This window comes from Neophocaena asiaeorientalis, unplaced genomic scaffold, assembly GCF_003031525.2.
Source record: "Neophocaena asiaeorientalis asiaeorientalis breed wild unplaced genomic scaffold, Neophocaena_asiaeorientalis_V1.1 scaffold218, whole genome shotgun sequence".
NCBI lineage: Eukaryota > Metazoa > Chordata > Mammalia > Artiodactyla > Phocoenidae > Neophocaena > Neophocaena asiaeorientalis.
In genome coordinates this window covers 5,617,726-5,642,294 of record NW_020172818.1, presented here as the reverse complement: position 1 = coordinate 5,642,294, position 24,569 = coordinate 5,617,726, and the positions used below count along the sequence as shown (strand labels likewise).

Genomic DNA, 24,569 nt, shown 5'->3' with positions numbered 1-24,569 from the left:
ACTAACAAACAAAAAATATTTTATACACACACACACACACACACACACACGATGCCTTAACTTTTCCCCAAAAGATCATGTGTGAACATAGGGGTCATACCGCAGCCATGAAGGCCCCATAGTCTATTTTGTCTATTCCTGAAGAATTGAAATCCATAAGGTTTCTTCTTCCTGCCTCATCCAGCAGAACTATGTTGTCAATTCTTATATTCATATTTTCAAAATTATTATTTATGTTTCCGGTATGCTGCATAATAAAAAGGAAAGATATAAATAAATCCACTCTTCTCCAAAAACATCACCTACTTAATGCTTTAGAAGAGCAATAAAATTACACAGGCCAAAACGAATACACACGTACCTGACTGGCGTTTCTTCCCGGCTCTCTTCTCTCCCCTCCCATTCCTTCCCCGCCTCCCTGCCCTATGCCAAGCACTATGTGAGGAGGTGGAATGCAAAACAAAATCATATTGCACGTCCACCCTCAAAGATCTCAAAGGGAAGAGGCAGTGTCGTGATAAAGGCACACGAAATGCATTGGGACACCAGGGGCAGAGCCTTTCAAGGCAGGAGGCTGGGGAGGGCAACAGAGAGGAGGTGACTTCTGAGCAAGTCTTGACAAACAGAGATGCTGAAAGGGGCTGGGCAGGCTGCTTTCCAGGGGAAGGAGGCAGCATGCACTGGACTTGGGTAATAGAGAGACTTGAGATCAACGGGAACGTGGTTCATGACTTGGGGCCTCTCCCACCCTACTCATCACGGTGCACCAAGAAAATGGCACGTGGCATAATGAGTAAATGAGTAGAGGGCATCGATTAGGGCTTGCTTGCAAAGTTATATTTTATTTATAAATACATGCAAGCTATATTTAGGGAAGAGAATCCGAAATTTGTATACAGCTTTCAAATAAACCTCTTCACGTCTGAAAATCATCAGGCTGTTGTGGCCTCACGGCAACCCTGGAAGCCTTCTGTGACGCCTCAGTGGGTAAGCCATGGGGTTTGGGGAACAACTTCTCCCCTTGATTTTCCTCGGTAATTGCTTCTGTATCGGAAGCCCAGAAGAAGCAAGGTTCCTTAGATTCTCTCCTGCACAGCTGAGAAGGCCAGAAGGCCTCCAGGTATGAGGGAGTGGGCACAGCCTAGGCTAAGGGTGTCCTAGGCCTGGGCTGCTGAAGCCCCCCTGCCCCTTCCTCCAGCCAGTGTGCTCTACAGGGATCTCTCCTTGGAGTCTGAACACTCAAGGCTTGGGTGCCGGTCTGGGCAAAGGAGGAGGAGAGGTCATTCATTCCCTCTGTCCCTTCCATCCTTGTTGCCACTCTGTCTCTTGTTAAAGGCCTATCTGGGAGCCCTGGGGCCACAGCCATCATTCATAAGGAGTGAGGACTCTGTGGGCCACGGTTCTTTTCCCCACTCAGGGATGTGACAGAAAAGGATGGCTGGTCTGGGAGAGTCAGTATCCCTGGGAAACAAGTGGGGTTTGTGCCTCCAGGAACAGGGACACTCAAAGGATAAACTCTTTCCCTGTGAAGTGTCTGCAGGGATGCCCCTGGAGAGGATCTTCCGTCATCTGCTAGAGAAACTCATGCCTCAAGAAAGTCAACTGGTCGAGGGTGATGCAAATATTTTGGAATTAGGTAGAGGTGAGAGTTGCATAGCCTTGCAAATGTACTAAAGTCACTTTAAAATGGTTAATTTTTATCTTATGTGACTTTCATAAAAAAAAAAAGACAACTGAATTTAGTAAAGAAATGTTAATTTTCTGATTGGTTCTAATTACTCACCTCTTTAATGCTGAGATGTTCACTGATATTGTAGGTGTTCTCTAGCTTAAGCGTGGTATAAATGCCTTTATTTTCTTTGCAATCACTGAGGGAATAAACAGAGAAATCAGGATCCAGAAAGGCAGCTGTGGCTACCTCTGTCCACTGCTAAGGATGGAGAGAAAGGCGAACTGTTCATCTTTGTTTAATCTGTGACCACAGACGTGGCATCTGGGTGTGGACACAGAAGGCCACGACCAGTGGCTGCATGAACCCCCGGGTGCCCGCCATTCCTCACTTCGTTCCCTGTTTTACTAAATGTCCCATGTTTGCAACAGATACACTAGGACTGGTAAATACTACATCCTTCTATCTGTGTCCTTTGTGTTCTTTCCAGTGCTGTGAGTAATAACAAGTTTACAAATTGGGAAGAAATAAACCCTAATCTAAAAAAACAACAAATGTCAGAAAGAGGTAAGTTACAAAGCACTATCATTAAAAGATTTCATAAAAGATTAAAACTCTATCAAGCCCCTGACAGACCATCTCCCTCCATATTTCCAGGGTTGAGCTTCACCTACTAAACCTAAGGTTGGACTAAAGGTAGGATGGAGATAGGGAGGGGGCAACAAACATCCAAACGGTAGGTCCACTTCGGCTATAAACCTAACTTGGCCTCACTTCTCCGTGCTTCTTTAAAATGTGACAAACGCTTCCTCGGCTGAGCTAAGCAGGGTGGCCTCATCTGATGCATATCCTTGCCACCCAGATGGCCACTTCCTGGGGCGCCTCTTCCTTGTGCAGTAGCCAAGGCCCTCCAGTCCCGAGGGATGCCTGGGAGAAGCAACTTTCCCACATCCCCAAGAGGTGGGATACTCCTCTCCAGGGAGCCCCAAGTAGGTTGGCATTGGAACAGAGTCTGATACACTAACCAACAGAGGTAAGACCAGAGAGTTCCACGGGAGCCAGAATCACAAAGAGCAGGCAGACCAGGCAAAGGAGCTCGGCCTCCTCCGAGCCTAGGGATGGAGTAACTGTGCACAGAAACTCCGATGAATTGAAAATGTCTACTGAGAACATGCTGTTGAGAAGGCTCCTGTGACCCTCTGGGCAAAGTAGAAGACCACAGTTGATGACCATTGCCTGCCATGGAGGCAAGGTGTGAGTGATTGACACCTGTGCCGCTTGTTTGCTGTCTCATTCGCTAGAGGTGATGGGGAGCTGGTGATACTCAGATTACTATTGTCATCATCCCTATTGAAGCGACAGGAAGTGGAACTGCCCAAGATCACAAAGGCCCCGGTGGTAGAGCCAGGACTGGAGCCCAGGCAGCCTGACTGTACAGCCTGGATCTCCAGCTGCATTGCAATTAGCATGTCTGAGATTTGGACCTGACGAAAGAAATGTTCACATATTGAGGTCTCGGGAAGTCATTCTGGCTTCTACGTGATTTAACTCAAATTTTATGCTAACTAAAACAAGCTGTTTGTGGCCTGTCAAACACACACTGTACATCGGCTTTAATTATGAAAGAAAAGGGTGCATTGACCAGAAGTAAAGAATGTCCATGTTAAAAATAAAGATTAAATATCTCCCTCCCTGGGACATCTATGTTGGTACTCCTTTGATGATAAGACTCCCTTCCCAGGTGCCAAGGCCACAGTGATTCACTGTGTATATCCTGATCTGTTTTTTTTTTTTTTTGAAATCTTTAATGAATGTATCCCTGACTTGTTTAATGTTCTTTGTTCTGACAAGATATAAAACTATTCTGAAAGCCATGGTTCTCTGGAACAATTCCTCAGAGCTATATGTGAGGCTGTCTCTGGGGCTATAGTCATCAGTTTGGCTCAAATAAAACTCTTTTCTATTCCTATTACAGACTGTTTATTGATTTTCTTCTTCTTTCTTTTGCCACACCATGGCTTTCGGGATATTAGTTCCCCGACCAGGGATTAAACCTGGGCCCTGGCAGTGAAAGCGCTGAGTTGTAACCACTGAACCTCCAGGGAATTCCCATGTTTACTGACTGTTTCCATCAACAGACCCATCCAATGAATTCTTGTTATATGGCATTTACTTGGGGCAGGGTGATTCTTAAACAAGAATGCATTTTAGGGTCACTGTTACCAGTGAATTCTAGTAATTAAGACAGGGTGGCTTGGGACAGCACCATCCTAAGGCCTAGAAGGCTTTCAGGGAAAGGATTATCTTTTTGGTCTTACTGCTAAGACCAGAGAACAGCTTACTTCTAAAACTGGAAAGTTGACCGTTAAAATTAAAGACACGTTGAAAGCAAAATTCTCATTGTAAAAACACAACATTCTAAGTAGCAAAAAATGCATGATGCAATTATTTATACCTGTAAACTTGTTCAAAAGTGAGATGAATATCTGATTTGTTAAATACCATGCCAGAGAGATAGTATTTCCAATCGGCATTTAGTAAATATGGCGTGTCCAAAACCTAGAACAAATTTAAAAACTTTTTTATAAGACAGTTTTACACTAACATACATGCATATAATAAAATGAATATTCTGTTCAATATACGGCATCTGGGGGATTTTTATACCATGATTTTCCTCATTGACTTTCAACTTAAAACTAGAAAATAATAGTGTGATTGGAATAAAGATATCGACCACTGGATAGCATTAGTAGGAATTATTGAGACTACTTTTGGGGGGGAACATTTCATTTTAGTAAAATAAACACATTAGAAATGGGAGAAAAATAGATAATTTGATTCAGGATATCTAATAGAAAGCCATGAAGCAGTAGACCCAGATCTTCACTACTTCCCTCTAGACAAAAGGAATTAAATCTGGCACAATCTTTGACTTCACATTATGTATATTTAAGGTGGGCTAATTGGTACATGACTGTATATACACTTACGGAGTGTAAACGGTTTCAAAATATCCTCTATTTTTTAAGAGTTCCTTTTTAACAATTTAACACAGTACAAAAGATGATGAAGTCTGGTTTGATATGTTATTATTATTTTTTATCAAGAGGCCAGATGGAGATAATTTGACAAACTGATGCTCCCAATTTAATTTTCCTCAACCAACTGAGTAATTAAAACACCACCACCCCAACTGGTTTATTTTAGCAAGGATTCACCTGATTTTATAACAGATTTGAGGTGAAAAGATATATACAATAAAATAGGAGAACAAATATATTTTTAAAATCAGAATCTAGAGAAAAACACTGGAAAGCCAAAGTTAGAAGACAGACCTGTAGATCAACACTTCCTCATTAACTAATGAAGCTAAACTTGCACCTGGTGCCCTAGAGCGTGAAGTAGTTGGTCTTAGATGGAGAAAGTGAAGCTTGAATTCAGTTCCCAACTACCTCGTCAGATTTCCACCAGGGACAGCCCTCAGCTATGAGGTGTGTCATTTATCAGTCTCTTTCACTTCAAATTTACGACCCTCAAACCATCTGTGTGGGCAGCTGTCATCTGGGAAGTTAGGTGAAATGTCAGAAACCTCTTGAGGTATAGAAGGAACCCGGGAACTTATCCTCTGATGTTCTGCATTTGGGAACTACTGCTGAGGAGAATTGTATTCTCCCCAAATATTACAATCAACATTGACGAGCAAGCCTTAATTCCCGGTACTGATTTCACTTACATTAAAAAAGAAAAAATACAGTCGACCCTTCAACGACATGGGTTTAAACTGCAAGGGTCCACTTATAAGAGGATTTTTTTCAGTAGTAAATACTACAGTACCGCACGGTCCAAGGTTGGTTGAATCCAAGAAAGGAGATATGGAGGAACCGTGCATACGAAAGGCTGAATATAAATTGTATGCAGATTTTGAGTGCGTGGAGGGTCAGCGCCCCCGACTCCCTGTGGTTCAAGGGTCAACTGTACTGTCATATTTTTTTGCTCTGACAAATAGATGGAATCTCAGCCTACTGAATACAAACCACCTGTTCATCTTTTTGCTCTCGAAGAAACCCACAAGAAAGGGGAAAATAAAAGTTTTGGCTCAAGCTCTTCATAATGGGCACAAAAACCATGTTTACCTGGAATAACATTTTGTTTTGGTAAGGTTCACAGACCAGTTTTTCCACATTTCCACCAACAACAAAAGTCAGAACCACGATGGTCATCAATAGCCAACAAAAGAAGAAACTGAATCCAACCCCACTGGAAAAAAATAGAAATAAAGTGAATAATTCTACAAGGAATTATTCAATATTACCTACTTGTACTTACCCATTCTACCTATTCAGTGTATAAAATGACCTGGAGTCTTCAGCTTTCTGCAGGTTAAACGGGTCGGCCTACCGAGGGGTGCAGACAGGAAGTACCAGGCGCTTGTTTAGGGAACACTTAGGACTGAGTCCCTCGCTTGCTTGCAAGCCCAGCACGGTGGTTCAGACATGGGCTCTGGAGTCATTTGAGTGAAGCAAGGCTTTCCAGTGAGGGAGGAGGTTGTAAGGCAGTGTCAATGAAAAAATGTTGCCTGACATATCAGTAAACAAAGGATGTTGCAGCCATCAATCCATCACATTCTATCTGCTCCATCAGTGAGCACTGAGGGAACTCAGGATAAAAACAGGATGCCCACCATCAAGTCATCAGCTACTGCAGCCCCCTTCCAACAGGGGCACCTTGAGAGACTCAAGATGAAGTGCAGGATGCTGGCCCCAGATAGCTGAGGTGCAGGGCAAAGGAATGATTTCAGTGAGCCCAGACTCTTGCATCTTCCATACATAGAAAAGTGCTAAATTCCTTAACTTGGGATGTCTGGTTTTCTTTAATGAACAGTCACCTTCTGATGTTCCTACCACCTGGTCCTTGTTGCAGAAACTCTTCTGTATCCGGGCTCCTCCCTTACGTCTACGGAGCAGTCCCTCAGAGAGATCTGAAAGGCTGCATCCTGGGCTTAAGTCCTCAGTTTTGTCTGCCGAATAAAACATAATTCTCAGCTTTCAGGTTGTGCATGTTTTTCAGTTGACAGTAGGAAATGTACTCTTGGGAGTCTGGAAGGGGCTGACGTAGCTCTGCATCCAGAGAGATGGCAGAGAACGAGCAGTGAACGGCAGCTTGAAAGGCAGGTAGGGGCGAGCTGGGGGGGGCATGGGGGATGCAGGGAGGGAAAGCTATTGAAGACCTTTAAGCACCAGAGGAACACACCCCCATTTCTCTCTGAAGAAAAGCCCTCTTGGCAGAGCGTGAAGGATGGAGGGACAGGTGCCCATGTGGAGGAGGATGCCACAAAGGAGGCTGCTTCTAGCCCCAGATGGTGGCCTGATGCAGCTGGCGGTAGTGGAGGGGAGCCAGCGGGTGAAAGCGGTGTGACCTGGGAGGCAGATGCAGCAGGACGTCCTGAAGACGTGCGCTGGAGGTGAAGGAAAGGGAGGGCAAGGGGCACCAGGGCTTGTCAGCAGCAGGAACAGGGAGGGCAGAGATCGGCTTCTGGTCATGTTGCCTGGGAGACATCTCGGAGGACATGCTGTGGAGGAGTCTGCCAGGTGTTTGGAGCGCAGATGCCTGGGTTACAGACCTACTTTAGTGAGTCAGTGGCTTAGGAATGATGACTGATCCCTGGGGCTGGGGTTGGAGGGAGAAGCAGCCTAGGACTGGGCCTGGGGGACCTCACCATTTGGAGAACAGGTGGTGGAGAGAGAGACAGCAAACGAGACCAAGATGAAGGGTCAGGGAGGTGGGAAGGAGACCATGAGGATGTGAGGTCACTGATGGGGTATGAAGGAGTGTTTGCAGAAGGAGTGGCAGCTGTTCCAGTCACTGCTGTGAGGACACGGTCAAGAAGGACTCGAAGAAGTCCACTGTACTGGAGACACAGAAGTCACTGCTGACCTGAAAGTGGCCGGCAACGAAGCCACAGTGGTGTAGGCTGGGCAGGAGGTGGGAAAGCAGGAGACGGGCAGCAGGCACAGATCTTTATTTTGAGACGTCTGTGCAGAGAGTGGAGTTAGATGGAAGAAGGGGTATTGGTAGGGGTTTTCTGTTTTGGTTTTTAAGGAGGGGAGAGAACAGAACATGTTTAAGTGTTGAGAAGAAAGTCTAGGAGAGGAGATGAGAATGAAGATGCAGGAGAAAGAAGGGAGGCTTTGTTCCATCCTCGGGATGGTGGGTGGGGATGGGCTGAGAGCACAGCGGGGATGCTGGGGAGCGGGGGAGCCTAGATGGGAGAGACTCTTTTGCCTCTGTCTTCCCATGCCTGTGAGCACAGGTGCCTTCAGAGGTTTGGGGGTGGCAAGTTTATGATGGCTTCTATTTTCTCCGTGAAGAGAAAGGTAAGCCCATCAGCGAAGAGGAAAGGAAATTAAGGAGGATGGATGCATCAGAGTGGAAAGACAATCTCAGAATAAAGGAAGGGAGGGAGGGAGGAAAGAAGGAACTTGAAGGGCTGTGGAGGGTCCACGTGAGGTGGGGAATCACAATTCTGTAGGGATCCTAATGTGCTCTGCTGTGTGACTTTTCTCTAGCAGTGCCCAGTGGCCCCGCTGGAGACACAGAGGGAGCAAACTCTTAAATCAGTCTAGATGGAATAGCCGAACCCTGTACCATCGCTGGCGCACACCAGGAAGGACCCTAGGAAGTGTGCAGGCTGGTGCTGTCAATCACAACGCTCCCAAAGGGCATGGCTCCCCCCAGTGCAAACGCTCAAGCCATAATTAGAAACATCTGCACGGCTCCTCCGAAATAAACAGCAAGGAATGTTTGCTGGTGGGGCCCTAAGTCCCTTTGGACCTTCTCAGACCAACAGGGTTACTGCGTTAGGGAAAGAGTGAAGAAGGGGAAGGTGTGTGAAGGCTCTGCCAGGCACCAGGCTTCTAACTGTGGGCATCAGAGGGTGTGTGTATGTGTGTGTGTGTGTGTGTGTGTGTTAGTTACAAACCTCTGAGAGAACACTTCACTTCAAAACAACCCCACTGCTCTAAAGAGCATGCTGTTAACATTTCCAGCCTTTGTTTTCTAAATATGCATGTATTGGGCTTCCCCGGTGGCGCAGTGGTTGAGAGTCCACCTGCCGATGCAGGGGACACGGGTTCGTGCCCCGGTCTGGGAAGATCCCACATGCCGCGGAGCGGCTGGGCCCGTGAGCCATGGCCGCTGAGCCTGCGCGTCCGGAGCCTGTGCTCTGCAACGGCAGAGGCCACAACAGTGAGAGGCCCGCGTACCGCCAAAAAAAACGGAAAAAAACCCAAAAAACACGTGCATAATTTTGTGGGCCCTTGTCGAACATCTTAGAAACTTTCGTCAGCCACCCAGGACAGCCAACCTCTCTATCCTTTCAGCGGCCACATAATCTACTCCAGCCTCCGAAGTGGCTGCCTTGTGTGCCACTTCAAATGCCTCACTGTTACAACTAACACCACAAAAACACGTCTCTGCTCAAAATGCTTTTCCCATAGTTTGGTCTACTGCCTCAAAATAAATTCCCTAAAATGGGAATGACCTGCTATAGCCTGACAAACTGCTCTCTGAAATATCTATAACCACTGAAACTGCCACCAGCCGTATGTAATATGCCCACGGCAACACGTGATCTTAGTTTCTCTTCAGAGGTCTCGATAATCTGGGCATTGTTTTCAAGAGCTAAAATTGGAAGTTTTATAACGGTCTTTGGTACAAGAGATTGTTTTCTGGTTGCCTTAATTAGGTCTCCTTATCTCTGGGGAAACCATCCATATTCCCCCCATAGATGTACGTTCACCACTGCATCCCATTCAGCCCCTAAAATGCTCCCTGGACCCTCAGAAGACACAGGATAGGAGCCAGGACTCTCTGCTTCCCTCCTTCCAGGTCTTTCACTGGCATCCTCTTGGGAGGCAAGGATTCTTGCTTGGTTGTTGAAGAGACCATGCTCTTGATTGGATAACGTCACCGTTTTTAAAGAGCAGGTGGTGTTTTGGTTGAAGCTGAACTAAATATACTCTTTCTCATTTCTACAAGCAAGTAAACAATTATGAAGGAGAAACGGCATTCCTCTAGTTAGTCTGATTAGCCTATCCAGTTGTTTACCAGATGTCTCGAGAGAGATGGAGAATTCTGCTAAGCGTAGCAAAGCAAGCCATGATGAGTGGTAGGCTTCGACAGTACAGAAATCCCAGTCTGCAGACCTCCCAAAATGCATCTGACAGCAGCTTATAGTTACCAGCCTTTTCCCCACTGCTGAGATAAATCCTACGGCTCCTAAGCCATAGATTTCCATGTGACTTTAACCCTTTAGAGAGATTCCTTAATCTGCAGAAGTGAGTATTACAGCCAAACTGAAGTTGCTCTTAGCCTCCACTAATTTACTCATGACTCTCCTATTTTTTATTCTTTGAAGCTAGATATCACATTTTTTGGTTTCATCCCTAAAAGTGGAATAGAATTTTATGAAACGTGTACCTTTTCAGAGCAAGTTACGCCCTCCTTTCAAATAATTAAACAGATGTAATACATAAATGTATGTAATAAATAGATGTAATCTATAAATTCACCATCAAAACACTGACAAACAGCCAAGTGTCAGGATTATTAAATTCTGAACATTAAATTAATTTTCTGTCTGTAGCTGTGTACATTTAAACAAAAAGGCTGGGCACATATACTCTTCCTTGCTGGCTTAATTTCTTAAGTTTAAGTATGTAAGCAAATAGGCTTTTCCATGTGTGGAGCTCTGTCCAATTTTGTCCAATTCTGGCAGACTCCCATGTCATTAGCTTTAAGGTTATTTTTAAAACTCACTTAAAAACACACACACACAAATGAACCTATCTACGAAACAGAAAGACTCACAGACATAGAGAACAGGCTTGTGGTTGCCAAGCGGGAGTTGGGGAGGGAGAGGGAGGGACTGGGAGGTTTGGGGTTAGTAGATGCAAATTACTACATTGAGAATGGATAAACAACAAGGTCCTACTGTATACACAGGGAACTCTATTCAATATCCTGTGATAAAGCATAATGGAAAAGAATATGAAAAAAGAATGTATATATGTGTATAACTGAGTCACTTTGCTGTACAGCAGAAATGAACACAAATTGTAAATTAACTATACTTCAATAGAAAAACGAAACTCATGTGCCTGCATTAATGTTAGTAAAGTGTACTGTAGCGGAGCCTGAAGGTTTAAGGAAAAGGCCTTAGGATCGCAGCTCATAAGCAGCATGACTATCACAGTGACCCAAAGTTTAAAAAAGCAACGTAATGCATGTCCCTAGTGACATAAGCAAAGAAATGGCTGTGGTTTCGATTCTCTATTGCCCAAAGGACTTCTTCCAAATCTTTACACTCCCCTCGAGCCCCATCACACCCCTCGCTGCTGGTTCTCCATGAAGCTTATCAGAAAAGAGAATGTCGAGTTGGAACTCACACAGATTCCCCTCTAGGGAGCATTTGAAGCTTTTACCCCTGGTTACTGGTTTACATTACTGGCTCCAACTCCAGTTCCACCCAGCTCATGCCCCCTCTGCTTCGTTATACCCTATAAAGGTTGTTGTTTTTTTTCCCAAAAATATGAACTTGGATGTGAATGTAATTGAAACGGGGATAACTGCTCCAGTCCACTGCAGGCTCACCACTTGCTGGTACTTCACACCTGATCGCATCACTAATGTAGGCTACTTGTTTAACTCCAAGGGTGCCAGGTAGGCAACCTCTGTTCTAAATCAAGTTTCAGAGTGAACAGTGTCTGTCTGTCAGGTCAATATTCAGCAAGTATGGTGAATGAATGGATGGATGGATAGATAGGTAGATACAGATATGGGGAAAAACAACGAGAATTGAGAAAGCAAACTGGAAATAATTTCCCTGATAGCTGCTTTAAAGAGCTATCAGCTTTTAAGCTTGTCAAAGTGCAACCGATCTAGAGTTTCCTTTACTTTTCATGCTTAATGGAATTTCCCAGACCGATGAAAGTAGTCACACCAGCCCTACGTCACTGGAACCCAGACTGCTTACCAGAGGTCACCAGGTCCCTGTCACACCAGAGTTACCTCCCTGCATCCCCCACACACGGCAAGGAAGAGCCAACACTCACACCATGAGGAAGATGCCTCCAGTGTTTGAGACGCAGCCTCGTCTGGTTGGGGTGGCATTCTGGTCGTAGCCGTACGTGCCACACAACAAGCCCAGGAAATTAAAAATCACTATGAGGGTCAGTAAACAGCAGACAACCAAGGAACCCAGCCACCTGGTGGAGCAAACACAGTGTTAGCAAACGTAAGAGGTGACATCATCACAACACAAAAGCTGCTAGACCTGGGCTGGAGTGGTTGAAAAACTCTTGGCAATCAAATATCAGATTCCTCTGTTAATTCCTCAGAGGGTGAGAGTGCTGTGAAAAGACCCCTTTTCACCCCTAGTCCTCCAATCCAACCAAGACAGTGTTTATCTTGGTTTCAAAGAGCTCTCAGTGGTCATGGGATTGTCGTTTCTTTCCTTTGCCTTACCTCCACAGGGCCCAGAAGCAGGGTTGACTCAACCTCTCCAAGGCTACCGATAACCATGTCCCTTAAGGTTTGTAAGTTCTTTCAAGGTTCCTGAGGCTGTAAGTGCTTATTATAACGATGATGAGATGTAGACAGATCATGATTAGACAAGAGATAAGGAAACTGGGGTCTCCTTTCTCTGGTCTTTTATCTAAAATGTTTTGTGGTTGCAGGAATATTTGGGGGCGGTGGGGAGTGAATTGTGTTCCTTACTGAGCCAGGCACTCTCTATGTGATGAGTGCATTGAATATTTTAGAATTCTAGGAGCATCCTAAATCGAACGCCTGCAGAATGCAAGTCTCGACTTTGTAATGGTCCTGTGAGACGTTTCAGGAGAACGGATCCTCAATTAGGTCTTACTGGCATTCCCGGAATGTACATCAAACTTTTCCAGCAACCCAGGAGCATTCAAGGGTAGAAATGCTTCCCAACCTTTAAAACACTATAAAACAAACTGTCACTACAGTTTTTCATTCAACTAAGAACAAACTCGTGTAAAATAGTTAGCTAGTGGGATGCAGCAGCATAGCACAGGGAGATCAGCTAAGTGCTTTGTAACGACCTAGAGGGGTGAGATAGGGAGGGCGGGATCGAGGCTCAAGAAGGAAGGGATATGGGGATATACGTATGCATAAGGTTGATTCACTTTGTTGTATAACAGAAATTAACACAGTATTGTGAAGCAATTATACTCCAATAAAAAAAACCTCGATAATTATAATAACCACCTGCACCCATTCTGTGACTTTTTGTTCCAGATACTGAGGACACAAAATTAAATAAGCCATGGAACCTGGCCTCAGAAATCCTTTACAGTTAATGCAAGCCTCATCTGCTTCATTAAATTTCTTTTTAAAATAAACTTATAGTCTCAGGGCAGGGGAAGGTGGAAGGAAGGGGGAGCTGGTATGTAGACAGATCATTGTACCATTCTTTTCATCTGTGAAAGTCTGACCTCTGAGATTGTAAGTTCATTGGGAAAGGGTCTGTCCTATCTTTGTTCCGACACCTGCTGGGGTGGCCAAGCCACACAGTAGGAAATGGCATATTGATAATTAAGGGCATAGTCAGGTGGGAGTTGAAAAATCACTTCACCTCCCTGAGCCTCTAAGAAACAGGATTATAAACAGAACACAACCCAGGAGATTTTTCTGAGTATTAAATGAGATGCCATGTGGACAGTACATGGCAGGCACATTGTGACTCTTCCCTAACGGCTAGCAATTATTGTTATTATTTTATTATTTATCTTGTGTTCTTGCATAATAAATAACCTGAACAGGAATGGGAGTGTCCAGAATCTCCGTGGGTTTGAGCAGTAGGAATAGTTCCAGTGGGCGGTCGTGGGGCTGAGCCTTTCAGAGCGGAGAGTACGTCTTACATCTCACATGAGCCTGGAAATGCCTTGAATCTCTAAGTCCTGCCTTCTCCAGCGCTCTTGTCTGAGATCTATGTCCACCATCACCTCCCAAGGCCAAACCCTACCACTAGCATGTTTCTAAAGGGCAAAGAGCTGGGAACGACAGCAGCTTCACCCAATTCACTGGTTTCAAGGATGCTCTTTCTGTAAGAATCAACCTCTACATATTTCTTTTATAAACCAACAAAAAGAAAAAGATTATCCCAATGCCCTTTTTAATTCCTTTTAAGTTTTAAAATCCTGTTACATGCCTTAGATAATTATAACCAAGATTTCGGAAGCCACGGATGACATCAAAACTGCAAATAATTGACTATTTGGCTCAAGAACTTTCAGTCCTTAATTAAAAAAAAAATATATATATATATATATATGGAATGCTTCATGAATTTGCATGCCATCGTTTCTCAGCGGCCATGCCAGTCTTCTTGGTATAGTTACAATTTTAGTATACATGCTGCCGAAGTGAACACTTCAATTTTTTTGAACATAAACTAGAGTGAATACATATCACATTATGGCCTCTTTGTACAATTTGCTCTCATAAGATTATCCTGGTTATATTGTCAAATTTTTCTCCCGTTCCATAGCAAGTTTCACTCCTTAGTGTACCAGCTCAAAGGAGGCACTCACCTGTATGAATCATATTCTTCCAAAGTGGGTAAATGGTGGTGGATGTAATTTTCAGTGTCATTAAGGTAACGAATGAAATTTGACAGCTTATCCTGAATAGGAATATTTTTGCTTATATTTTTGATATCAGAACCAATGGAATCCAACGTCATTTTGACATCTGAAAACAAAGATGCCTCGGTTATGCATTTTCAAACCTAGAGGAGACGAGAAACTTTGTCTCGGAACTCAAGTGAAAAGCTTGAACTGCTTTTAGTTTTTCCCATGTTATTTATGTATGTGTTTAAAATATGAAAAGGTTCTACAACAAGCATGAATGTAGCTAAGCCCATCAAAAAGCAATTACTTAACAAAAGAGCAAGCTATGAGAGCTAACTTAAATGACATGGTGCTGAAATCAAGCCAGAGTTTTCTTCTACTTATTTCACTAAAAAAAGAAAAAAATGGATCGGGTGATTAAAATGTACTGTGTGCCACTACAACGGACCAGGCACTTTTATAAATGTTAACCCATTTCTTATTCCCGTTTCACTAACAGTGATGCTGAGGCTCATAGGGGTTAGATCACTTGCCCATATGTCTCTTTTTCAGAAAGCACTAGAAATGGGATGAAAACTCGGGTTTATCTAACTGTAAAGCTTCTGTTAAATGATTTTCCAAAAATAATTTAATAATATAACAATTCCTCCATCTACGAAATGGTACTCAGGAACACAGTAATTCTCCACGACCAATTTTTTGAACAAGTGACCCCAGGTGACACTTTTGTTAAAATTTTATTTGACTCATACAAATTGAGACTTGTTAAAGCACACCCGTGTCTCTTACATGCAAAAAGCAATAGTATTCCCAGCGGTCAAATAGTTTCTATTAATCTGTCAGAGAGGAGGTAAGTTCCAGTTTTCTGGACAGTGTCTGACCATCATGGCAGGTCCTGGGATCAAAGCCACCAGGGGTGGGAGCTGTCACGTGGTCCAACACTCACACCTGATCTGAAGGTGGCCTTATCCACTGTGATTCTTGACAGGGACATACCAAAAACATACTAATCGGTTCAAGGTCCACTGATCCTGAAAGGCGGATAAATGTCTCTGCAGCAGCAGAAACAAGATTGGCAGGGCTCACAATTTGATCCCAGGGCTCCCTGCGAACTTAGGGGAGGTGGTAGCCTCGTCCAAAAGGAAAGTACATAACAATGGTGGGAATTTTTTTTCAAAGCCTGTGGTTCACACGGAGAGCTCATAGGAGGAGAGCTCACAGTGGCTCGATGTCTCCTCCAAATGGCTCGTGTGCCACAAGACCCCAGGACCCTCCACAAGGTAACTCTGCAGGTCTCTTTTTTAACCTTGGGAATTCTGGGGGTTTGAGAGATGTGGTATGTAGACATCCCCTCTCCTACGCACAGTTTCCTCAACTCAGAATCGAGCCCCTTCTGGTCCTCAGGCTATACTGCCCTCCTACACTCCACAGCCTTGGTGGGTCTTTAAGGGGCTGGTGCCTTCTTCAGGCCTCCGTTTGGATGTCGCTTCCTCCAGGAAGCCTTCTGCTACCCTCTCCCCACCTCGGATCCTTTGCACACACCTCACCAGGTTCCCAGAGGGTGAAAAAGGGCATCTGTATCCATGCCCAGCTGAAGGGTAGGCAGGGGTCGTGCCTTCTTTATCTACCATCCCCAGAGCCCAGCAGTGCCTGGCACATAGTAGGCACTCAAAATATGTGTGCAGGGTAGGACCTAATGCCCAAAACATGGGAGCTAAGGGTTATTGGTTTTGGAAAGACATAAAAACCAGCGCTTGGTCTTCAGTCTGATGGAGTGGCACTTGCTGAGATTCAGGAAAACTCTGGCTCGTGTTTATGTGATGACAGTGTGTACACCCGGCCTCGCTCACGTGAACTGCAAGCCTCACTTGGCCAGACTTACAGGGGAGGGCTGCACGTATTGGCAGAAGAGGTCCAGAAAGGGGAAACAAGAAAGTAAACACAGAGATTAGTAAGCAGGTGGTTATCAGATGTACAGCGTGGGTTAGCCCTCAGATGCTAGCACAGGAAAGTGTGAACTCTGTTTTGAATATCTTAATATTTTAAATCAGAAGGGAACCCACAAAACTTCCAAAGCACTATGTAGTAGGATAAAATCCTTTTTACCCAAGTCTTAATGGGTTGAAGGAATAATATTAGGGAAAAAAAAAATTGAATACCTCTAACACAACATTTTAAAACTACTTAGTCAACAGATAAAAAGAAGCCCTGAGATGATTTAAAAAAAAAGAGACAGAGAGAAGATAGTCTTACATAGCTTCAGAGATGTCTTCCCTTAGCAAACAACCCAGGTTTCTTCCCATTCCTGCATAAAGAACTGTTTATACTGCATTCTTACTCTGTACATTCACCCCAGATACCATAACCTGAATTCAACGTGATTCGGTCATTTGAGACCAGTGGAACTCTCTCAACTGACAGACCTCAGTTCTGTCTCTCCAAAATTGTAAGCAAACTTAAGACCCTAAAGTAGCATTACATCAGCCTCCGAGGCATATGAACATTTTCCTAAAGAGACAAAGTAAGTCCCTAGACAGAGTATTCTTTTTAAAAAATCAATTTTAAGTTCGTTTAGAAAATAAATTCACAGTGAAAACAATCAAAATGTGAGCTTCCAAGTCAAAAACTATGGCTGTTGTCAGCTCTGAGAGCTCCTGATGAAGGCTGCTATCACAGTGCCCTCGGCCCTGAAGCTTCCAGCCACAGAAGGATGGTAGTCAGCGTTTGATAGGATTATTATTTTTTTAAATCGACATCAGTTGGTGAAGGTAGCACAATTGAAATATTCATTTAGTTTTTAAGGTTTTAGTGAGAGAATGTTTTTCTTAAGAGGGAAAAAGAACAATTCTTAGCGATACATTTCTTTGTACTAACCAGCCAATTCTTAACAAGAAGAGATACACAGTTATTTCCATTTGGGAATCTCACCTGATACGACGTTCACGGTTTCATTCTGCACTATCTCAGGTATAGCATTGAAAGATCTATAGCCCTAAAAAATAATTCAGAATCAATGGATATACAGTGTATGTAGAAGAGCAGTTCACTAGTATTCATGGTAAGCTTAGAATGGAGCAGAGAAGAAACACTAAAATGTAACCTTCATCTTAAGGCCGAAAGGATCATGATACAGTCATTAAAAGTCTAGAAAAAAACTCCCTTTTAGTGATGACTTGCCTTAAACTGTATCTGTTGAAGATCATATTAAGAGTTTTAAACTTTTAACTCATGTTAAAAGCTTCCATGTATTTATACCAGTGTTTCTCAACTGGGGGCAATTTTGTCCCCTAGGAGATGTCTGGAGACGTTTTGGTTATCACAGTTGTGTGGGTGCTCTTGGCACTGTGTGGGCACGAGCCAGGGTGCTACTAAATATCCAGCAGTGCACAGGCCCCACCACAAGGAATTATCCAGCCCAAATTGTGCTGAGGTTAAGAAACCCTGATCTGTACTATGTACCATGTGCGGCTATAAAGTGAATTTCTAAAAATAGAATCTTACTTTCCAGCCCAATTACACAATAAAATTGGAGATCTAGTCTCATAGAAAATAGTAATGCCCTGAAACACAACCTAGAAAGAATACAAATTGTAGTGAGGCTAAAACGAAAACCCAAACAGCCATGCCAAGCTATATCACTTTGGAGCTAAATCCATGACAGGAAAATGTCATTATTTCCAAGCAACTCAACTAATCAGCACAGCCTTTCCTCTGGAAGGGGCTTAATTTGTGTTTCTCACTGTCTGCTGACATATTTAGACATCTGCTAGGGAACACTGAAGTGATTACAACCTCTTATGAACCAAATGTCTATCTCCCCAAAATGCATATGTTGAAATCCTAATCCCCAGTGCGATGTTATGGGGCCTTTGGAAGGTTGTTAAGTCATGAGCGTGGAGCCCCCATGAACAGGATTAGTGCCCTCTTAAAAGTGACCCCAGAGAGCTCTCTTCACCCTGTGAGGATACAATGAGAAAATGGCTGTCTGCAACCTGGAAAGTGTCCTCATCAAAACCCAACCCTGCTGGCAAACTGATCTTGGACTTCGAGCCTCCAGAAGTGTGAGAGATAAATTTCTGTTGTTTATATACCACTTACTCTATGATATTCTTTTATAGCAGTCCAATCTAAGTTACAAAGTTTATAAGATTTATGGTGCCAACAAGTTTCCACTTTAGCCTAGCAACAGCAATGCCATAAAAAGAACATTCATGACTTCTGTTTCCTCAAAGGCAACTAAACCACCCAGCACACTGGTGCTTGTGTTGGTTTGGTACAACTGACCCCTCTACATTTATCTGTGTTTGGACTTGGAGAGGTGACCCATCATAAGAGGTTTAATGGCTGGAAGAGGACTTATAGATCTCCTCGTTCAATTCCCTCATTTGACAAATGAGGTGACATCAGACAGCAAAGACCAGGAGTTTTCAATGACTTGTTTAAGGGGACACTTCCTTCGTTAGTATATGTAGATGAGTGTTTAATAGATATCTGATGACTTTTTTATACCCATGCTAAAAGACAGAGTCAAGAATAAAGCTATTCTCTTCCTTTTAGGCTACTGGGGAAATCACAGTATTCTAGATCAATGTGACCCCTTCCTGTTTTAGGATTTACCGTCTTGTGGCACGATCAAGACATGAAAGCAATAATCAAAGTTGTGAGGAACTTAACAAAGAATATTTGCAATGCTGTAAGAATGTATTAAAAGAGGTTTTGATCTGGTCAAGATGCCCAGGGAAGGTCTCGTTAAGAAAGTGATATATAAAGCTTAAAGTAACTAGTCCCTAGTAGCCCAAGAAGCTGGGCAAAGGAGAGGGAGAAAGAAGAGAGTGCCAGGCAGAGCACACAGCCTGTACACATGAGCAGAAGTGGGAAGAAACAAAACCAACATGGCTGACTCACCGGCAGAGTGGGAGAGCGTCTTGTGTCAGAATCAGCGTGGGGTCCAACACTATACCCATCCAATTCTGAGCCCCAGGAAGATGAGATCATGCTTTTCTTTTTATCTCTTATGGTCCTAGCAAGGTGCTTTGCATACAATAGATGCATAATAAAAAATTCTTGAATGGGAATGCACAAAATTACCTGGAGGATAACATCTATCACCCTTCTTGGGTGATAGATGTTATCTATCCAGAATTTCACTGCTTTTTTGCTGTTACCTATTTCCTTATGTACTATTCTATTCTTTAAAATAATCTACTGTATTTTTTTTCCCAAAAAACATACCTTTTGGACTAGGCTGGACAAATTTGTTTGAAGAGTATCATTAAGGTTACCAATTTGTTCATCCAAAGATGGGAGCTGAAATTTTATAAAACAAGACATAAAGCAAGGTGATTACCCCCCCCCCCAAATTATTTGTCATAAAAAAGGGAATCATCTTAAATCCAAGTCCTGAAGTCTCTATATTATAGGGTGTGATCTAAGTTTCCTTTGAACAATAGTGTATTGTCGGAGGCAGACACATTAGCTCGGAATGGACTCTACAAGCACTAATTTTCGATGTTTGAAGGTCTCTTATTGCAGTCAGCTAAAAATAAGGGCAAGAAATTTAACACTGAATGTGTGTGACCTCACAATTTCAGGTACTGAATATTGTTGAATACAGCTGTAAACAACCTTTTAAAAACACATGTTTAAAAGTAATAGTGGTTATATTGGTAAGTGGTCTGGAATAAGTTTTTCATTTATAGTGTTATACATGGATTTAACGTGTTCTATCTCTTACCAATTCTGGGACAAATATCATGGGCCTCCTGACACAACATATCAAGGAGGACACAACATCACTTTTGTGAAATCCCTGATAAATAGGCATAACTCACATCGAATCATGAGGGAACATCAGACAAACCTAAATCGAAGGTCATTCTATAAAATAAATGGCCTACAGTCTTAAAAAATGTCAATGTCGCTAAAGAAAAAAGACTGAGAAACTGTTCCAGATTAAAGGAACTAAAGACACATGACAACTGAAGACAATGTGTACTCTAGACTGGACCTTAAACTGGAGAAAAGAAAAAAAAAAATTTTTTTAAAGAGCATTTTAGAAAAATCGGCAAAATTTGAATATAAACTGTGGATTAGACGGTGGTATTGGGTCAATGTCATATATCCTAATTTTGGTAATCATAATGGTTATGTAAAGTTAGGAAATGCACTGAAATATTTAAGGGTAAAAGGGCATAATGTCTGCAACTCACCTCCAGATGATTGAGAAAAGGACAAAATGCATAGTATTGTATGCATACATACAATAATACAAATAGATGATAGATACATAGATAAATGTATAAAATAATACCATTAAGCAAATGGAGCAAAGTGTTGACAACTGGTGAATCTGGGTAAAAGATGTAAACAGGGCTTCCTTGTACACTAATCTTAAAGATTTTCTGCATGTTTTAAAATCCCATCAAAATTAAAAGTTACCTCAGACACAAGAGGGAGGAGATATGGGGATATATGTTTATGTATAGCTGATTCACTTTGTTATACAGCAGAAAGTAACACACCATTGTAAAGCAATTATACTCCAATAAAGATGTTAAAAAAAAAGTTACCCCCAAAAGAACTCGATTTCAAACAATTTAAATGCCAAGTATAGGTCCTACACTCTGAAAAACTGTTCAATGACAACAAAAGTGATTGTAGTAGATTCAACACAGATGTTGAATGTTAAGTGTTTGAATAAAATTGATTCATGAAATGTGAAAGTCAGAAAAATCTAGCTATATTAAAATATTGTTTTATATAAAGTGCTATGTGTGCATATCACTATATTGATACATTAAAAATCATGAGTAGACATGATTATTTTATCTATATCCCAGAACTTTATATATTCAAGTTGCTCCAAATTCTTTTTTTTTTTCTAATCTTCTCTTTGGGAATGTGAAAAATTACCTTATATTTAGGCACCTGTGGTTAATATACTAGGCCTATCATTTAAAAATATATTTTAGGGCTTCCTTGGTGGCACAGTGGTTGAGAGTCCGCCTGCCGATGCAGGGGACACGGGTTCGTGCCCCGGTCCGGGAGGATCCCACATGCCGCGGAGCGGCTGGGCCCATGAGCCATGGCTGCTGAGCCTGTGCGTCCCGAGCCTGTGCTCCGCAACGGGAGAGGCCACAGGAGTGAGAGGCCCGCGTACCGCAAAAAAACAAAAAATATATATATTTTTTAATTTTTAAAGGTCTAGAAAAATGGCTTTTGCTTCCTTTTTCCTTTTTAAAGCTGAATTCATCACAGATACAGAGAACAAACTAGTGGTTCCCAGTGGGGAGCGGGGAGGGGCACTATCAGGGCTGGGGATTAAGAGGTACAACTATTATGGATAAAATGAGCTACAAGGATACATTGTACAACACAGGGAATATAGCCAATATCTTATAAAATGCACAAACTGTCAAAATAAAATTAAAATTAAAAAAAGAAGAATCTGAACAAAGAAAAAGCTCAATTCATTCTGATGTATTTCATCAAATCGATGGCAGAGAACTCTCAAGGAGTATTTCCCATTATTTCTTCTCTCCTCCTACAGCCGTTCCAACATGATGGCTAAATAACCAGGAAGGCTGACAGAGACCCCCAGCCACTGGGCACCTGATGGGTGAGCCCATGCTTAGCCCTCCCCAGCTGTCCCAATGACACTGCCCTGAAGCCAGGTTACCTCCTCACCTGATCAAAATCGATGCTGCCATCCAGAAGGCTTAGAGAGTTCATAATGTTGCTGCAAGTGGTCATTACCGGATGCACAGAGCACATGGGGTCAGTGAGTGCTTGCTCCAGGTTCCTTTTAACGTTACTCAGGCTGTTGTTAAGATTTGCAGATAACTGTCTCATGTCCGTTAAGATACTGTTCACTTCGACCAGGGTTTCTCTGGTCTCTTGGATTTCTGTAGGAACACAGCCCGCTTCAGAACAGAGGCACCCACTGGGCTGGCAAATGGAAAAATCCCTTCTCATCTACAAAAGCACCCTAAAGGAACTTGCGATAAACTTGTAAATGACACTGGAAGGCAACCAGAGGAGCCTGCTGTGAGGGGCAGTCTGAAAGGGGAATACAGGGACATTGATGGCCTTCTCTGCCTCTGCCAGCTACTCCAACCAACTCAGCTTTCCTACCTGGGGGCTCTTTCAAATACGCAGGGGTGAGTACCAACCTAGGAATGTGACTGGGACTCGTGGGCACAGCATTAACTGGCTAGCACTGGAGCAGAAGCCACAGGAAAAGGTGTTACTGCCCTAGCCTTGCCTAGCTTTGAAGAGGTCAGCCCAGACAGGCCAGCATCTTCAATCCCAAGCAGTTTTAATTCACATAAAAACTGATCACACCCAGAAGGATTTTGGTGATGGATATTCAAAGAGCTGGAAGTAGACACAGCGATGGTTAAGATCACGGATTTGGATTCAGGCGAGTCTAGGTACAGATCCCAACTTTGCTACTTGCTGTGTAACCGGAAGTCGATTCCTGAACATTCTTTGGCAATGTCTTCATCTGAAAAATGGTGAAACCACCACCATGTTCATCACAAAATGTGGGGATTAGAATGGTCAAATTGAAATTCCTCAATAGCAGTGAGTCCACCTGTTTTATTGTGGAAGTCCCGCAGCCTAGTCCCGCATCCTTATACTAAGTGATCCCTAAAAATTGTTTGCTATCTTGATTTCTCTGGGGTATAGAAATCCATATTCATGACTTGGGAGGTAGAAAAATACAACTCTTTTCTACAGCGACTTAAAATCGCAGCAGTAAAAGATGTGAAACTTAAATTAGAGGGCACTGATTTTCTTCTAAGCAAATAAGTCTTCCGGGCTCACAGAACAGATGTCAGGGCATCGGGCCACAATTGCATGTTGCTAGGAAAGTGTAAATGCCCTTAAAAACTGGTTTCCCAATTTTCCCTGGCAACCACATAAAACTTGGTTCTAAAGTCACACACACACACACACTTCAATGCTTTCCTGTCGTAGTCTCTTGCTGAAAGTATTATGAGGGCTCACCCCAGTTCTTCTACTACCTTCCAGGACCGGACCAAAATTCAAGAGAAAAGATTGTTTGAAGCAGACTCCAAGATTTTCTATTCAGATAAGGTGATAGAATTGGGGATGAAGGGTCATACAGTCCAATCCTGGAAGCCTCCCCAGGTCTCAGAGTAAATCATCAAAACTAGGTTGGGGAGCCATCTCCTAAGAGCAAACCTCCTAAGGCACAGCCTAGAATCACAGATCCCCCTAGTAACCAGGAGATGACCCAACCAGCCTCCTAATTTACAGATGAGTAAACTGAGGTCCTGAGAGGTGAAAGAGTTTGCCAAAGGTGCTATAGCAAGGCAGCAGAAGAGCTACTATCTGAACAGTATTTGAGATAATAATAATTATAATAATAATAACAAAGATTTTATCAAAGAGTCACTCTGGACCTCAGTTTCTCATCTTTTCCACCTACCTCCCAGGATTATCAGCAAAGCATGGAGCTAGTACCCAGCTCATATTAGAGGCTCAATAAATATCTGCCACAGGGAAACAAGAATCAAAGAACACAGCTGCAACTAGAAACACAACAGAACGCAAAAGAGCATTGCAAAATATAACTCACATCACACACCTCACATTTTAATGTTCTGTGGTTTACCTCTCATTGCCTTTTCCACTTTGACTTCAAGATGAGTTATTTTAAGGCAAGAAACAAACAAACAACAGCAACAACAAAGAATGATGGATGATAAAACGAGTTGATGGCCCAGAAAACATGTGTCCATTTAGGCACTGTGTACAGACATTCTAGGTTATGGGTGCTATGCTGTCATGTCCCAAGAAGGACTCAGAAGTAATAAATTTTTTTATTTTCCAAAGGCTTCAAAGCATTTTTTTAAAATGTCTACTGGGTTATAACTCTGGGGGTCATTCCAAGCCTACCAAGATCACATATATTATGTATCTTGAGTCAGTGGAAAGATATTTTAGATTCTCAATTTTAGCTAATTAACATTTTACTAGTTCATAGAACATTTCCTTTATAGGTCCTAGCCTGCAGCTCAAACATGATTTGCACAAATCCATTTGCATATTTCTGCTTTCTCCAAAGGCCACCAGACACATAAGGTTGCAAAGGATTTTTAGCAAAAAGCTTGCCAAAGCAGTTTATTGAGTACATTTTAAGAAGCTCTGGCAACATCAGAGGCTAAAGTTTAACTTATTCAGGCTGGCTTAAATAAGAAAACCCATATATA

The 24,569-nt window shown here is 42.8% G+C and overlaps 1 protein-coding gene and 1 non-coding gene across 4 annotated transcripts in view; both read right to left on the bottom strand.

The window, feature by feature from the left end:
- The window catches only part of PROM1 (prominin 1), a 99,579-nt gene that overhangs the window by 12,446 nt on the left and 62,564 nt on the right, over nt 1-24,569 (bottom strand). For all 3 annotated transcript variants that reach the window (XM_024741851.1, XM_024741850.1, XM_024741852.1), the window contains exons 8-16: nt 22,015-22,232; nt 19,561-19,635; nt 17,257-17,320; nt 14,290-14,449; nt 11,785-11,937; nt 5,806-5,929; nt 4,125-4,228; nt 1,784-1,868; nt 101-247 (exon numbers count right to left, since the gene is read on the bottom strand). In XM_024741851.1, the coding sequence (XP_024597619.1) occupies nt 101-247; nt 1,784-1,868; nt 4,125-4,228; nt 5,806-5,929; nt 11,785-11,937; nt 14,290-14,449; nt 17,257-17,320; nt 19,561-19,635; nt 22,015-22,232 (1,130 nt within the window). The remainder of the gene's footprint in view (nt 1-100; nt 248-1,783; nt 1,869-4,124; nt 4,229-5,805; nt 5,930-11,784; nt 11,938-14,289; nt 14,450-17,256; nt 17,321-19,560; nt 19,636-22,014; nt 22,233-24,569) is intronic.
- On the bottom strand, nt 14,023-14,129 carry LOC112397613 (U6 spliceosomal RNA). The gene has a single exon (XR_003002829.1). It is a non-coding gene; the product is annotated as a U6 spliceosomal RNA (small nuclear RNA).